The sequence below is a fragment of the Osmia lignaria genome, chromosome 7, assembly GCF_051020975.1.
Source record: "Osmia lignaria lignaria isolate PbOS001 chromosome 7, iyOsmLign1, whole genome shotgun sequence".
NCBI classification, from domain to species: Eukaryota; Metazoa; Arthropoda; class Insecta; order Hymenoptera; family Megachilidae; genus Osmia; species Osmia lignaria.
This window is the reverse complement of record NC_135038.1, coordinates 9,893,755-9,909,044: the sequence shown is the minus strand read 5'-3', so window position 1 is coordinate 9,909,044 and position 15,290 is coordinate 9,893,755. Positions and strand designations below refer to the sequence as shown.

The following is a 15,290-nucleotide window of genomic DNA, read 5'->3' as shown; positions in this document are numbered from 1 at the left end:
GTTCACCGATTCGGCGTGCATCAGTAATTTCAATTTAATTGCGGCTTTAACGTGTACGCTTTACAGATGTCAATCATTATTTAACTGCCACGGTTACATCGTCTTATCCTTCATGACAATAAAAATAAAAATAAAATAGTGCATTCCCGATTATTTCGACAATAAGAAAGTGTTTCATAGAAGTCTCTTAACATGATGTTCAATAAAATTCTATTTCACAGCATTAAATTACTATAACCAGGAAATTTCATATCTTAATATATTCGAGCAGAAATCGGGAGTTTATATATTGAAATTTAGTATCAGAGACTTTTTTACGATGTTGAATAAAATTTATTATCTGCAAACTTTATTTCTCATGCTTTGCAAGGTATTAAATTAAGGGGGAGTATTCTCATTCGGAAGGATAATTTTTCTTTTTATGAATCTTCTTAAAGAATAATACCCGAAAAATATGTTCTTAAAGGTTTATGCTTGAATTGTTTTGAAATAATGAAAAGCTTCAAGTATCCGCTACTCGGATCGGGTGAAAAATTATTTTAATCAGCTCAGATTGAATTAGATGCGTTATCGAACCGACCCGATATTTTCAGGATCTAGCACACCTCTATAAATTAATATAACTGGAAAATTTTCAATCCAATATCTTCAAATAGAAATAGTAAGTTGATATATAAATTTAGCATCACAGGTATAATAATTAATTTAACTAATTTCGCATCAGAAACCTTGCTCGCTAATCTCCGGAGAGAGGTATTCGAGTGATCTCGATATCGCGCCGAGTAATTTCGCTGAAATTGCAGAAAACCATGGAACGTCATGGCCCCGTGGGATCGAGGATCGATTATTATTGGAAGGACGAAGCGGATCGGCGCGTTTGCGCGCGTTTCGTGCGCGTTTATGACGTTCTCCAGGTTGCATACGCGACGAACGTCCACGTTCTTAGCGTGGCGTAATTGCATGATGATACGTTCCGGCCATGTTGGGCCCTCTAACGACGCACGCGACCGTGGACGATGCATTTTTTCCTTTTTCTTTCACTTTTCTCCCTTCTCTCGGAATACGGATGTCTCATTTCTGTGGAGCGTGTGGAAACGAAAAAAGCCAGACACTGTTGGCCGAATTGGCAGAAATGACCAAGAATTGCCACTTAGTCTCTATTGGTCGGCACGTTCGACTTTGTTTTTTTCTCGCCAGGGCTTTGTAATCTCCGAGCCGCTCGTTCTCATTATTATTACCGCAAATCAGCCTTCGCTAGGGATGTTAATAACGTCGACACGTGTAAGTGCTTTTGGAAAAGAAGGTTTCTTAAAAACCTTCCTCGTGTTATTTTGTTTTTCCTCTTTGGTCATTGATTTATTCAGAGAGCACAATTTTTAGAACCATTTGCATTCGATCGGTGCATTTTTGGTTTAGGGCACAAAATATTAGGTGTACAAATTAATTCGGTGCCTTTAGTATTACACCTTCTTAATCAATGTATTTATTTTGAATATTTTCCCGCGGTTTTGAATATTTTAAAAGTGACAAGACAACATAATAATAATAACGATTATTTCAATAATTGGAATTACCATGGCTTTTTAAAAATAAATCTTTAATTAAAATAAAGAAAAGGCACCGAATTAATTTGTACACCTAGTAATTAACTTGATCGAAATCGTTCAGATGCTAAAAATATAAAATTCTGAAACGTAGAACTTCTATGATAATTTCATGGCATAAAATTATTGCGAAGTGACATTTATGGTATATCAATTTAAAGCTTAAAGGCTATTGAAAATCACTGCATAAATATCTCATCAATTTTCTGAATACAAGATGTCTGGTTGGTTCTTTGTTGGAATAATTAATGAATCATCTAACTTACTGTTTAGTGCTATCCATTAGCAAATATTCAACACTCTTGTGTACGAAATATTATATTTTCTATAATAAACTTAACCCTTTGAGGACGGAGCATTTCTGAGCTTGCACAGATTAATTTAAAGTAAAAGAAATAATAATTCTATCCTTCAAAGCATATATTATTTCTAAATTACTGTAAAGGGTCTAAATGTTTAATTTTAGGTTGAAATATAACATAGCATCGATTGAATTTCTTAAGAATTAATGGGGCTTCTCAAATACTAATTAACCCTTGAACAGCGAAACCTAGGTGAATTGTAATATTAACCTAAAGTTAAGTTTATAATTTTTAAAGATTGGAAGAATAATATTAAAAGAGCAGTGAAAAAATTAAAATATAATACAAAATAGAAAATTTTAATTTAAATTGGACCTCTCTCCATGGTTCGCCATCCGAGAGTTAATTAATTGCTTCAAACCCAAGTTTTTCTCGGATCCTTCAGCTTCCTAACAAGGTTTAGCAAATCGACGTCGTTCGATCGAGACGGAACAATGAATCGTAGAAATCGCCACGCATGGAAAAAGAAGAATGAAAAGAAAGTAAAAGATCAGTGTTGCCTTGAAGCATCGACTCGAACAATAACCGAGATCGTTCTCGCGATTCTACAGCGATTAAAGCGTGCTTTTGGCAACAGATTACAAATTGTTCTTCGATCAAACGCACACCTTTGGTCCGGCTGCCATTTACAGCAACGGGTCATCGCGATATCTTCCAACCCTTTCGGTACTTCTTAGCCAATTAAGATTTACCAATCGGCGATAGTGTCGTCGTAAATATGGCCATGACAAAAAATCGTCCATTAATCAGCGTAATTAGACGCTATTAATCCAACAATTAGCTCTGTCCTACATCTTTTCTCTTTGTGTTCACTTTATCATGCGTATTGATCGGTTTGCTCATTATTGATAATCTATACTCGGTAATAAATAACCGATCCAGGTGTACACGGTGGCGGTTTGAAGAATTGCTGTTAAATAGCTGCAAGCAAAACTGTTCTTCGCCTTTAGGAACATTGTAGCTTAATGCTTTCCAATGAATTAATTAATTAATTACTGCTACAGGGATTTTATAAAAATTCAATTAAAATGGAGACGATTTTTCTACTAAAAAATGATTTCATTTTTAAAAATTCCGAACTGGCCCGAACTCGGGTACCCGTCCAATCCCAAAATTTCGAGTACCCGTGCACCCCTAGAATTAACGTAAGAATCTGTAAAATTGTGAATGATGAAATCTTTCTCCCTAAATAAATAAATCAACCTGACACCTGCTATAAATTTAACAGTTAAATTGAAAGTGAAAAGCTCTGAAAAATGATCCACTTAATAAATCCCTAACGTGTAATATACTCATTTGCTACAACTCATGTATCAGTATATTGTATTACTTTCAATCATTACAACATTTCCAAGTATATTATCCATTCACGCTAATTTCACGGAAGTTTGAAGTATCTTCGGAGTAATTTGGCACGATTACGTTTAAAAGAGGGGGAGTGTCTCATCGGGAGTGCAAATTGCCGCGAAACGCGAGAGATCATCATCGTTTCGCAGAATGACCGTTTCAAGTAATTGCGAGTATCAGGGATTTATATGGTAAACGTGGTCATTATTTAACGAGTCTCTGATAAACATTTATGTACACCATAGAAGAACAGTGATTTTATCAAATGATTCGTAAATCATGGTGTCATTCTTACGATTCCAGCCCCCTTCTCGAGGGTATAATATTTTTATTATTCACCTAAGGGTTGAAGATAGACGTTTCGTTGGACGATCTCATTGAAGATTGCTTCTCACGTGCAACGACAATTAGCTTAAACACTAGCTCTTCGACGAGCTTCCAATGGAAACTCCGGACTCCGTAGTGGATGCGATCGCAATAAATTACCCTAGCATTAAAATTATGTTGGCGCCGAGGGTAATTTGTATTCATAATCTGTCAGAAGGCGAGCAGGTCGTGATTACGGAGGAACCAACGTTTACGAAGCTTTCCTGTGACAAACATACGTATTATAGCTGCTACGGTTTTTACAATACGCTTCAATTTTAGTATTTTAAATAATAAACATATTCTTTTAAAAATCAAGAGCATAATTCTTGATGAATTAAAAAAATGTGCCATGGTTTCGATTCTTATTTTAACACTTCCAGTACTGCGATAAAATTTAAAGAAATTTTATTTTTATATTTAACAATATATAAATAATTTGTAGTTAGTTAACCGTTATATGTATGTGGAAAGATATTAATCTAAAGTTATCATTATACTTGGGAATCTCTTCATGGTCCGCTGTCTGAAGGTTTAGTAGTTAGCTAGATATGCTCTTGCTATAAAATCATTATCATCGTGTCAGGTTCATTATCAGTACGATAGAGCTTCCTCCTCGACGAAGAAAGATGATTGTGTCGCTATGAAAGTGGTCAGTGAACGAACCGGATGTGAAAATTGTTTATCCCGTTCCCTCATAAATTATTTAACATGTTACCTGTATTATCTATCAATCTTGAGAGTCGTTTCCTATAATAACATGCCACGGATATGAACCGAGAAAAATTGATATGATAGTTGAAGAATTATAAAAAAATATTAATATCGATGCTTCCAATACCAATTATGAAGTGTACAAATTAATTCCATGACTGTAGCATTACGCCCCCTTAATTATTATCTCAAATTTGAATATTTTCCCGCGCTTCTGTGTTTTTGAAAATAATTTTTAAAAATAAATCTTCGATAATGTAAAGAAAGTAAATATGAAGAAGTTTCAATGAATATTTCTACCTTTTCCATTGCTACTTTGTAAATCCTTAGGAAAAGAAGATTACTAATTTCCAGTAAAATTGGAAATTTTATTGCCTGTAGGATATTAGATCTTATCTCGCATCGTTCCATAATATCTACAATATTAATACCAGAATTCTCAATTACATCAGCCATTTATTAACAATTTCATCGGTGCTTCCACTAGAAAATGAAACGTACAGACCGAAAGGTTGGTAACTCGTTTCTTCTGTCGGGCAATCTCGATCTCCGGAAATGTTCCATCTCGTGTTATTTCATTTCGCGATGGAGATAACGATCGTTCTATTGCAGAGTCAATCATAATTGCCGATCTTTTTTCAATTCCTTTGCTACGCGTATTAGCATAAGTATCTGCGGCCGTTCCCGTACGCCAAGTCTGCCAAAACAATCGTGGATCCCGCAGATTCCTGCGTCAGATAGGAAGCCACGGTAGACGAGGGTCCTCGTAAAATCACTGAAATTCCATGTTTATTCAATATGCCGGGATTCAGTTTCCTAGCTTTATCTGCAACGAGACGATCGCGAACGGATGATACGATGGCTCGGACAATTCTGATAAGCTTCTCGATTTTCTCGTGCTTCCGTTTTCTCATGGAAACTGCCAGCTTCCGCAATTACCGGTCTCCCTGTTGTGAACGATCGAATTGAGTTATTAGAGATCTTCGGATTTTCTTTTTTTTCTTATGGAATCATTAACGTTCTATGAATAATAATTTTTAATAGAAAGAAGAGTGAATATTCTTTTGTTATATGTTGGGTGATTTTTAGGGATGTGCGGTCCCCGAACTTTATGTGTTGGACAGATTTTTGAAATTCCGACCGGACCCGAAAAAAGTTCCTGATCCGAATTTTCGAATCTCCTTATTTTGCATTAAACATATTTTTAAAAAATTTGATTAGCAATCATTTATGTTGGAGATGAAAGTACGAACGCAATTCTTATTTTTATTTATTGTAGGAATGTGAAAAGCATATATTAATATCCTATTAACATTATTACGTATTTAATAAGAATTCGAGGCTTGACAAGTTCTAATTAGTATAATTCAAGAGAAACTATAATTACATCGACAATGAAGCTTTCTAAGCAACTTGTTTAACGTGTTGAATTTTTACATTTTTAAAAATCCAATCTATTTTTCAATACTGTATAAAGGGAAAATCTTGAGAATCTCTTCTTGAAAATGAGATACGCTTTCGTTATTTCCAACTGCACATTATTCCTGAATTTATTAAACATTGCGTTCGAACGTTTCTTATAATAGATTCAGAATTTTTTTTCTAAAATAAGAAGCTGAAAGCTTTAAAATCGAGCTCCCGCTAACTGAATTCTTTTATGTACGCGACAAACGTAATAATATCGACGTGTTCATAATTTTCAGGCTGTGACGGTGAATCCGACGAAGGTGGGAGCAAAAGGCGGAGAAGCAGGACCAACTTCAATAGCTGGCAATTGGAGGAATTGGAACGGTCATTTCTCACGAATCATTATCCTGATGTGTTTATACGAGAATCTCTGGCTTTGAGACTCGAGCTAAAAGAGAGCCGCGTGGCCGTGAGTAGACTCTCTTTAATATTCTTATTTTTCTTCAAAACTCACCACCTGAATCATCAGAGATAATCCTTTCGAACGATCCAATAAAAGAAAGAAGGCAACAAGAAAAATTCCAGAGTTTCACCTAAATATAATATAAAATCATATTCGACGAATATATTAATTCTCTGATTCGAAATTTTTCGAAAATTTTTTTTAAAAAACTTTATTTATATTCCAAAAGAATTCATGTCTCAACAATTGTAAATTAATCTCTTTCAATGAACACATTATTGTAAGTCGCAATCATTACAAAATCGTACAATAATTCCACCCTCTCGAAAAGACACGCATAAAGAATAAAATGCAGCTTTATTTTCAGCCGATTTCATGTTTCGTGTAGCCTTTATCTGCGATCCCAGATCGTCGTAGCGATAGGCGGGAATTTATGGCAAGTTCACCGTCATTTTTCGAGGGTTGATGCCCGACAGACGACGGGGGTGGTTTGATCTCGAATCCTTCGGCCCTTGAGCCAGTCTCTCGGGGGTAGTTAGTCCATCTGCTCGATTTTGAATGCGGTTACTTCAGGAAAGACCGAGCGGTATCCTATTCGAACGTGTTGGAGGGTAGTAAGCCGAGGAAGATCTATCTTGGGGCCGGTTGCTTCGACTTGTCGACCGTGTCCATTTGAATAATGAACCGAACTTTATATGGACATCGGTCCTTTCGTTATGGTATCTTCCATGGGGGAGAAGAGTTTGTAACGAAATTTAGATATCTATAGGATTTCTGGGCGGAGAAAGAAATGAAATCTTTCTGGTAAAGGAAAAGTCATTTCATCGGGTACCCGAAATTTTCCTGTCCTCGCACACCTCCGTTAAATTCGTGAACCTTAAAAACAAACATTGACGATATCTTATAATTTACTTCCCCTTAAAATCTCGAATTCCTTAAGAGCTATAATTTTTCAAATCGGGTGCGTTTCATGAGTAGGAGTAATTTGTCAGGCACAGGAAATCGATATCGTGGGAAAACGTTTTTTAATGTTATCGCTGGACGAGACTGTTTTCTTTTTTACTTCTTCAGCACGTAACGCGTCCCTCTCGTATTTCACGGGATAAAAATAAAAATAAAGGACATTATTTTTAATTTATTCGCCCGGAAGCTCGATGCCCGGATAAATCGGCGAGCCACGCGAATCGTTTGAAAGTCATGGAATCGCACGTAACACCGAATGTAATGCGATTAAACGTTTCCATGCACGGCAGTCGTTTCTCAAATAATCTGCGATGCTTTCCTACTAATTGACAGCTCATATTTTTGAAAACCACGCACGGTGGTTCCGCGTGTTTCCGTTTAACGCTGCATTATTTAATTTCCACATTTTATTTGCAACCTGAATCGTGACAAACAGATATTTCTTTCCGCTTCAAAATTCTACTCAATCCCGTTCCAGTTTCTTCATTTAATTTCTTTTAATTTCTCGTGGTACTTTTACCATTTTCTTTTTCGCAAAAAAATTGACAATAAAAATATGAAAGGTTTCGATACATCTTTGGATATATGTATGTGCACCCAGACGGTCGAACACGGCAGGGTGTTGTCTTTCACTGGGACCAACGAAGGGTGGACCCTCAATTTCACGGCCCATCGGACGTGAATCCACCCTTATATTTCCTCGTCTCGATAAGATATTTATATTTATGCGCTTAGACACGCTTCGGGTGCCATGTGCCGGCTCACATTGCTCACTTTGCACTGATATCATCTTCGTATGAACACCTCCTCGCATCAATTATGTTTGCTAAATAATTTACTTATTCATCGAGACGGTATTTGATTAACTCGAATTCATTACCGATTTACACGATTCTTCATATAAAGCTGCCTATTTTCTTAACAGTGCACACCAAACAATTACGAATTTTCGGATTATAATATTCCATAAATAAATTATAAACAAGAAATAAAATATCGCGGAGAATTGTGCGTCGCTCGAAGCCAGGCATTGAAATCTCCGCGTCGAAAGTCGCGCGATTCGAATAAACGTATTCCCGTCAAACGAAACTCATCCCTTTTGCGGGGACGAAAATTGTGCGACCTTGATGACAGGAGCGATGCAAAGATAACCCGTGCTGGTGGTGACACGATGTCATGCAGCCGGTGTCTCTGTTCGGAGGGTACAGTCCTCAGATTAGATAGTTGATCCCTACGAAAGATAACCCCTACGGATGCTAGTGGAAGCTTTTAAAAAATATTGTCACGAACAGATAAAACGACACGGTTCGACACGGTCAACTGGAAGCCGAAAGAAGCCCGACGCATGTCTTCTCGTGCGGGGGTGTCGGTTTTCGAAACGATCGGTATCTTGACAAATTCATTCGGTTTTTCTTGCATCTGCAACTGTCCGGGATTCACTTTGAATTTTTAACGCGGACCGTGGAGAGAGCCACAATTTTAATGCAATTATTCTTTCGAAAAATTTTAATTTGTATTTGATTTGGAGGAAATTTATACAGTAGATTTTAGTATTGATTTTAAAGCGTACTTGTGCCACTCTTCCACCATCATAGTTTATGAAAATGATACATTTCTATCTCTCCAAATCTTTCAAATGAGAGGTTGGAAACTCCTATGGCGACAGTAATTAGAATTGATGCATTTTATAAATTTTAAAATGTTTCAATATTATCAGTTTTATTTCATATTATACATGAAAATTGATTGGATTCATCTTCTTAATATTTTCATATAAAACACTCGCTAAGTTATTTCCATTTTCCTCGGATATCCAGTTGAATGAGTTGAACACGTACCAATTACCTGGGCAAATAAGAAACAATCTATTCAATTAAATTGTTATTACATGCTGCATATATGTGAAAGATAATTCATCTAATTAAGTAGGAAACACGTAAATTACTTCGTAAAATGTTGCTGGTATTATTATTCGTGGAATAATTATTTCCCCGAGTACTTTTAAGAAATAATATCAAAGAAAAATTTTATTAACAACCAACTAGAATCAAATCATTTTCTCTGTTCACCGTTCGTTTACATTCAAATGAACCACCATGGTGTTTTATTGCCGGATCGTTGTTCGATGATCTGGCGCTATCATTATCATATTTATTCGAAATTGTCGAACAACCTCGACGCTGTCGTACTTCGTGATTATAAAAGGAAATGAATAAAACATGGGAGCAGAGAGGGTGGGGGAAGCTGTTTAAGAATCAATTTCACCCAAGAACGACAAGAACAGCTGGTACTTTTTCATTTTTTTCTTTGAAAAATCTTTTATGACCTTGTGTCAGAACTGGTCCTCTTTGATCCACTTCGTTAGCATCGTCGAATAATTGCCGATCGATGAAACAGCAGGAGGAATTTCCCAACTGCGATAAAAAATATGTCGATGGAGCATAACTTTTACTTTAAAAAACAGGTTAGTGTATAGGGGACAAGTATTGGAATTTTTTAGAGTTGTACGGGTATCCGAAAATTCGGATTGAAATTGAGTTTAAAATTTTTATCAGGCGGAACCTTAGAAGTTTTGTCTAACACATAAATTTGTTCGGGTACCCGTAATTTTGGTATAAAATGGGAACTCAAATATCATCTTGAAGCCCAAGCTCACCCGATTCGATCCCTGTCGATTATTACCCGACCCGAGGCTCGGGTACCCAAACTAGCGTACCTGGAATCTTTTAAAAAATAAATGTGTTGAAAGGGACCCTCTCTAAAATTTCTAAAATTTATTAATTTTCAATTAATTAACACTCCTCGACAAAATATGTATAAAATATTAAATTTTCAGATTTTTTTAGTATTTCAAAGTGCAAATAGATATAATTGAAAACCTTGAATTTCAGTAGAGATGTATATCGCACGAAAACTAATCTCTACAGGATTATTAGAAGTAATTAATAATCAGTCAAGGATTTCGCGTTTTACGAGTACTTGTTTTATCATTATAAATCGATTCGACAAAACGCACGTCCGCTAACCTGCGTCGCATACGAATCGAGACGGTGCAATAAACCAAGCAACCAGTACGGAATACTAATTAGACCAGTCTCGTGGTAATTATCGGAGTATCAAATTTCTTCTGTTTTCATTTCAACCAAATGGCATCATTAATTCTTTCCAATGAAAGTTATAAAAATCAACGTCAATTTTATCTGAACAATAATAATGACTAGTTTAGGAAATTAGTCAAGGTACCTTTCTAAACTTGCTCGTTTTAGAAGTATCTCAGATAACACTTAAATAAATCATCTCCAGATGGTTTTCAACTAATTACTTCTATTACTCGTGTCGGGGATCTAGGGAAGAAAGATACGTCCCATATTTTCTGAAGCTGTAAAGAATATCCATGAAGACGTTTTATAGACTTTCTGAAGGAACAGCTTATTCAGAAAAAAAAGGATGTTACACGTTTAGTCAAAGCGCATGGTAATCGATGGAATAGCTTGTTAGCGGTTATCAGACGGCGATAATTTCTAACGAATAGCCTCTATAACGTTGAGAAGCAAGGTTCCCCGATCGTCAACTTAATGTGATGCAGCTGTAAATCGTTCGACCTTCTCCCTTTTTTTTTACCCGATAATGGTGAAAATTGTCCGGTTACGTCGCACTTATAGTCTGTTTAAAACGAGCGCAGACACCGAAACTTCGTGTTGAAACCTGATTACCTGAAATCTTTTTTCCCAGAATAAAAAAGGAGGATCTTTATTTTATGGGACATTACGATCAAGTTCACAGTAGCCTTTCGATTTTCGTTATTTATAATCATGTTTCTTGCACACCGAAGGTTCGTATTATAAAGAATTCTTTAATTAGAAATACACGTATTAAATACTTGGAAATATTGTAAAAATAATAAGTAATTTAATTAAAACTGTCACAATTATACGTGTAATTTGGAGCAGAATTTTCTTGAAGATTAGGGATAAAAATGAAATTTTTATCATTTGGGTTCTCAGAAGTCACTGATTACAAATTATCGCCACGATTGTACATGTGTATCATACCTATATTTATCGCGGTTTTGAAAGAAATTTGATGTATATACGAATACATATAGCTAGCGAGCATTATCATTAGTTACATGGTCGAACGAAATTGAATGTTCGCGTACATCGTAACTAATTAACGCTGTTTATTATTTCCGGTGATGACATTTTAATCGACGATGAACCCGCGACTGATATTTCTTGCAATATTATGATACTTTATCGAACAACAGTGACTGTATTTATTTAAAGTTGGGTTATATAGTGCTATATAGTTCGTTAAGATTTGAACAGGAAAAGTTTAATTTGTTTTGACGGAATTTTAGGCGTATCAGGTTTATTAATTTAAAGGCTATCAATAATTCACATTTATTTTTGTTTTAAATACCCTGGATTATTATATCTCGTATCTGTTCCATTATGTTAACTCTATTATATTTTCGCCGTTTTATATTAGGAATATTAATAACGCGTTGAAGTAATTATTTTTATCAGAGTTTAAGCTTTAATTTGATGTGCCATAAGTGCACTTTTGTGATAATTTTATGTCATCAAATCGTGTTAAAAAAAATGAAAAAGAATTCGGCGGACCATGGAGAAAGTCACAATTTTAATTCAATTTTGTATTTCATATTATTATCATTTTTATAATTTTACAGTTTCCTTGAGAATTATTATTTAAATACATGAAACCCTTTGAATAAAAGATTATACATTTAGTTTTAGGTTAATATTCTTGTATTCGTTTTATAAGTTCGGGTCATTATTAATCATTGAATAAAGTTGCATTTGCAAAAATGTCAATATACATAAATAAATTTGCTTTCTTGAAAGCAAGAAAGAGAAAAAGGAAAGAAGTGGAGAAGTCGTAAGGGTGCGTATCAGGGGTTGGCGGGGGTGTATTGATCTGCAGGGTTGCACGAGAACAGCGCCACATATTGGTTCACAAGCACAACTAACGTCTTCATCCTTTCAACCGCGTTTTCAACCCCTTTCACCTGTTTCCGTGTTTCTTTCACCCTTGAAATTCACGCCGTCTCTAAATCGTGGCTTTGCGCCACAAACGTTCACGCGACCACCAGGACAAAGGGTTGAAACTCTCTGTTAAAATCAAGATATCCCAGGGGGTCGTTGTTTTCCTTTCGTGTAATTTTGATATTTCACTTGAAATTGATTGACTCCATAAAACGAAAACTACAGAAAAACAAATGTAACAAACTATTAAATTTAGATTAATAAATTAAATTCGCTCGATTTGATTTACTTTCAGGTGTGGTTCCAGAACCGAAGGGCAAAGTGGAGGAAAAAGGAGCATACGAAGAAGGGCCCGGGGAGGCCAGCGCACAACGCTCATCCCCAGAGCTGCAGCGGCGAACCAATTCCACCTGAAGAGCTGAGAAGGAAGGAGCGGGAGAGGCGGCAGAAGAAACTGCTGAAGGCTCTCGAACGACAGCAGAGGAAATTAGCCGCGAAGGTAAGTGAAAATTGTTCCACTGCTCCTTGATTACCCTGAAGGACATCAAAAATCGATCCTCCGATCGGGAAAATAAAAGGAAGCACGTTCTGAATTCAGGGTATCACCGTCGACCTGTCGACGCTGCGCGCCGAGTGGGAGTCGCGTAGCGCCGCGGCGTCCAGTGGAAACACCCTAAACGGCGCTCTGGGTGGTTCCTTCAACTCGTTGAGCAACAACGAGAGCAGCAGCGTGTCCGGTTCCGGGAACGACGCGAACGAGGAGATCGACGTGGTCGGCGGTCTAGATTCTTGTAGCGAGAGCGGCAGCGAGAGGGTGGATTCTGTCGCGGATGGGTCCGCGGATGGGGAGTGTTATTCCAGCCTGACCAGCGCCGCCAACGAACCGAGCGACCCTAGGAGACCCATGAGCCAGATACCAGGAAATCCAGCTCCGAACTCCAGTCTAGGCCTCGATCATCTGAATCATCAACAGGGGATCCATCATTGGGGTCTCAGTCTTTCGGAACGAAGAAGAGAACTGGCGAACCTGAACAGCGTGGCTGGTGTCCGCTGTCAGACGACGAACAACGCCGGGAATCCTGGTAGAACGTCCGTCAGACAACACAGCAGCGAGGAAGAGGTTCAAAGCAGCAGCATAGACTTGTCTGTGAAAGGTAGAGAGGAAAGGAAGAGGTTGAATCCATTTTCGATCGACAGTCTTCTCGGTAATAATAACAGAACGAGTACACCGGGGTTGCACGAATACAGAGCGTCCACGCCTACACTGTCGACTGGCAGGGAGTCGAGTAGCCCCACGTCACCGATCTCGGTCCCAACCTCACCCTCCACCCTGTAGTAATTCAAGAAATCGAGTCATTTATCAGGTGATAAGCGACGCGAGTTTGTTTGTTCGACAACGAAACGATGGGCCAGTTAACAAACATTATTGACAACGAGAGACGATGGAGTGACGTTTAGGGTAACATCGTATTAGGAGAGTCGGTTAAATATAAATTGAAATTTTTTGGAAATTCATTAATTAATTTATTTTTCAGATTAACAGTAATTTCAGCATAGCTTAATTAGCAAGAAATCAACCCCCTCTGGTGAATATATTTTTGAAAAATAATATCTATATCCTAAAATCATTTCAGTTTGTACAGTGTTGAGCATAGTAGGCTTCCTACAAGAAAATGATGATTCATCCCATCCCACCCCCGATGGACTTCACAGTTCTGGAATTTTTGCTCCTCCTCGAACTCCTGCCTCTTCCCTTAGGTATTCCTGTAAAATTAATATTTCATACTTTTCAGGTATGTACTGAATTTTATAACATTTCATATTATTTTGTTTCTAAATCAGTTTTAATAATAGTATCGTCAAAATTAGGACTTTGAGAATTTCTGCTTCCCGTATATCGCCATTTTCCCCTAGAGAAGCCTACTTTAATCGCAGGTGTACATCACCCTGAGATGTCTAAAAAAAGGTAAAATTTAGGAATTCTGTTTGATAAATGAAAAATCTAATTTTTCAATTTTATAAATATAAAAATGTTACAAAATAGCGGAGTTATTCGCTAATTTCGAAACTCCAGCTGACTGAGAAATCTCTTTTTACCAAATGAAATTAATTTTAAACGTTTCTAAAAATTCTGATTTATATTTGATTGATCCATGTATCATTGTTCGATGAAGAGGAACGATAAGCAAGACTATCCGTTAGTCCTCGATTCAGTGATTCGAGGAATACGAACTCGTTGACTGAATAAAGAAAAGCTTATATCAGTTTCGACATATCTGCATCGAGTGAGTGAACGATCTCTGAGTCTGTCCAGAGTGATCGGATTCCTTCTTTGTTCTGTGTGACGATCGTGACGGATAGAAACGAGCATGTGCAATAAATCACGGATGATCTTTTCTTTTCCTTTCTCACATTGAAAGTTGAAACGTAAAAGAAAGTACATACTGTGCGTGTGAGTGAGAGAGTGACAGACTGCGTGTTGTAATTTAATGTAAATAGCTCGAAATACGGACGATTATCGTTTTATTTAATTGATCGTAGCCGATACCCCAGTGTTCGTTGAATCGCGGATATTATTTAAAGCAATAGAGATTTCGCCTGATGCGCGTGTATATAGGTATATAGAAAGGAGAGACGAAGATTTTAGGCAGCGACTGATGCTGAGATTTAAGATGCGGTACAAAGATGAGTTTTGGAATCTCTTTGTGGGAGAAAAAAGAGATAGAGATGGGATGTTACGAGATGCCATAAAATCTGGGATGCGAGACAGTATCTACCGTATATTCATTTCAAATATATTAATTTATTCTGAAGACTAACATGCTCTGCTCTGCTGTATCTGTTTCATCGCCTCATCCTTCATCCCCTTTGTCAGTTACCTTCATCGATTCGTGCACAAAGTAAGTGAAATTAATATTTTATTTTGTTAATTAGACAGTTCTGGTATTTCATAAAATATTAATGTTTATTTTGGATTCTACATCTGAAATTTTTCAATTTTGCTTTGAAAATATTATTGAGATATTATCGATATTTTTATTTTACTTAATGGCAA

At 36.7% G+C, this 15,290-nt stretch overlaps 1 protein-coding gene across 2 annotated transcripts in view; it reads left to right on the top strand.

Moving 5' to 3' along the window:
- Positions 1–15,054, top strand: part of LOC117604353 (uncharacterized) — a 55,116-nt gene extending 40,062 nt beyond the window's left edge. For both annotated transcript variants that reach the window (XM_034324313.2, XM_076689021.1), the window contains exons 4-6: positions 6,097–6,269; positions 12,531–12,734; positions 12,834–15,054. In XM_034324313.2, coding sequence (XP_034180204.2) covers positions 6,097–6,269; positions 12,531–12,734; positions 12,834–13,571 — 1,115 coding nt within the window. In that variant the 3' untranslated portion in view covers positions 13,572–15,054. The remainder of the gene's footprint in view (positions 1–6,096; positions 6,270–12,530; positions 12,735–12,833) is intronic.
- Positions 15,055–15,290: the final 236 nt, after the last annotated feature.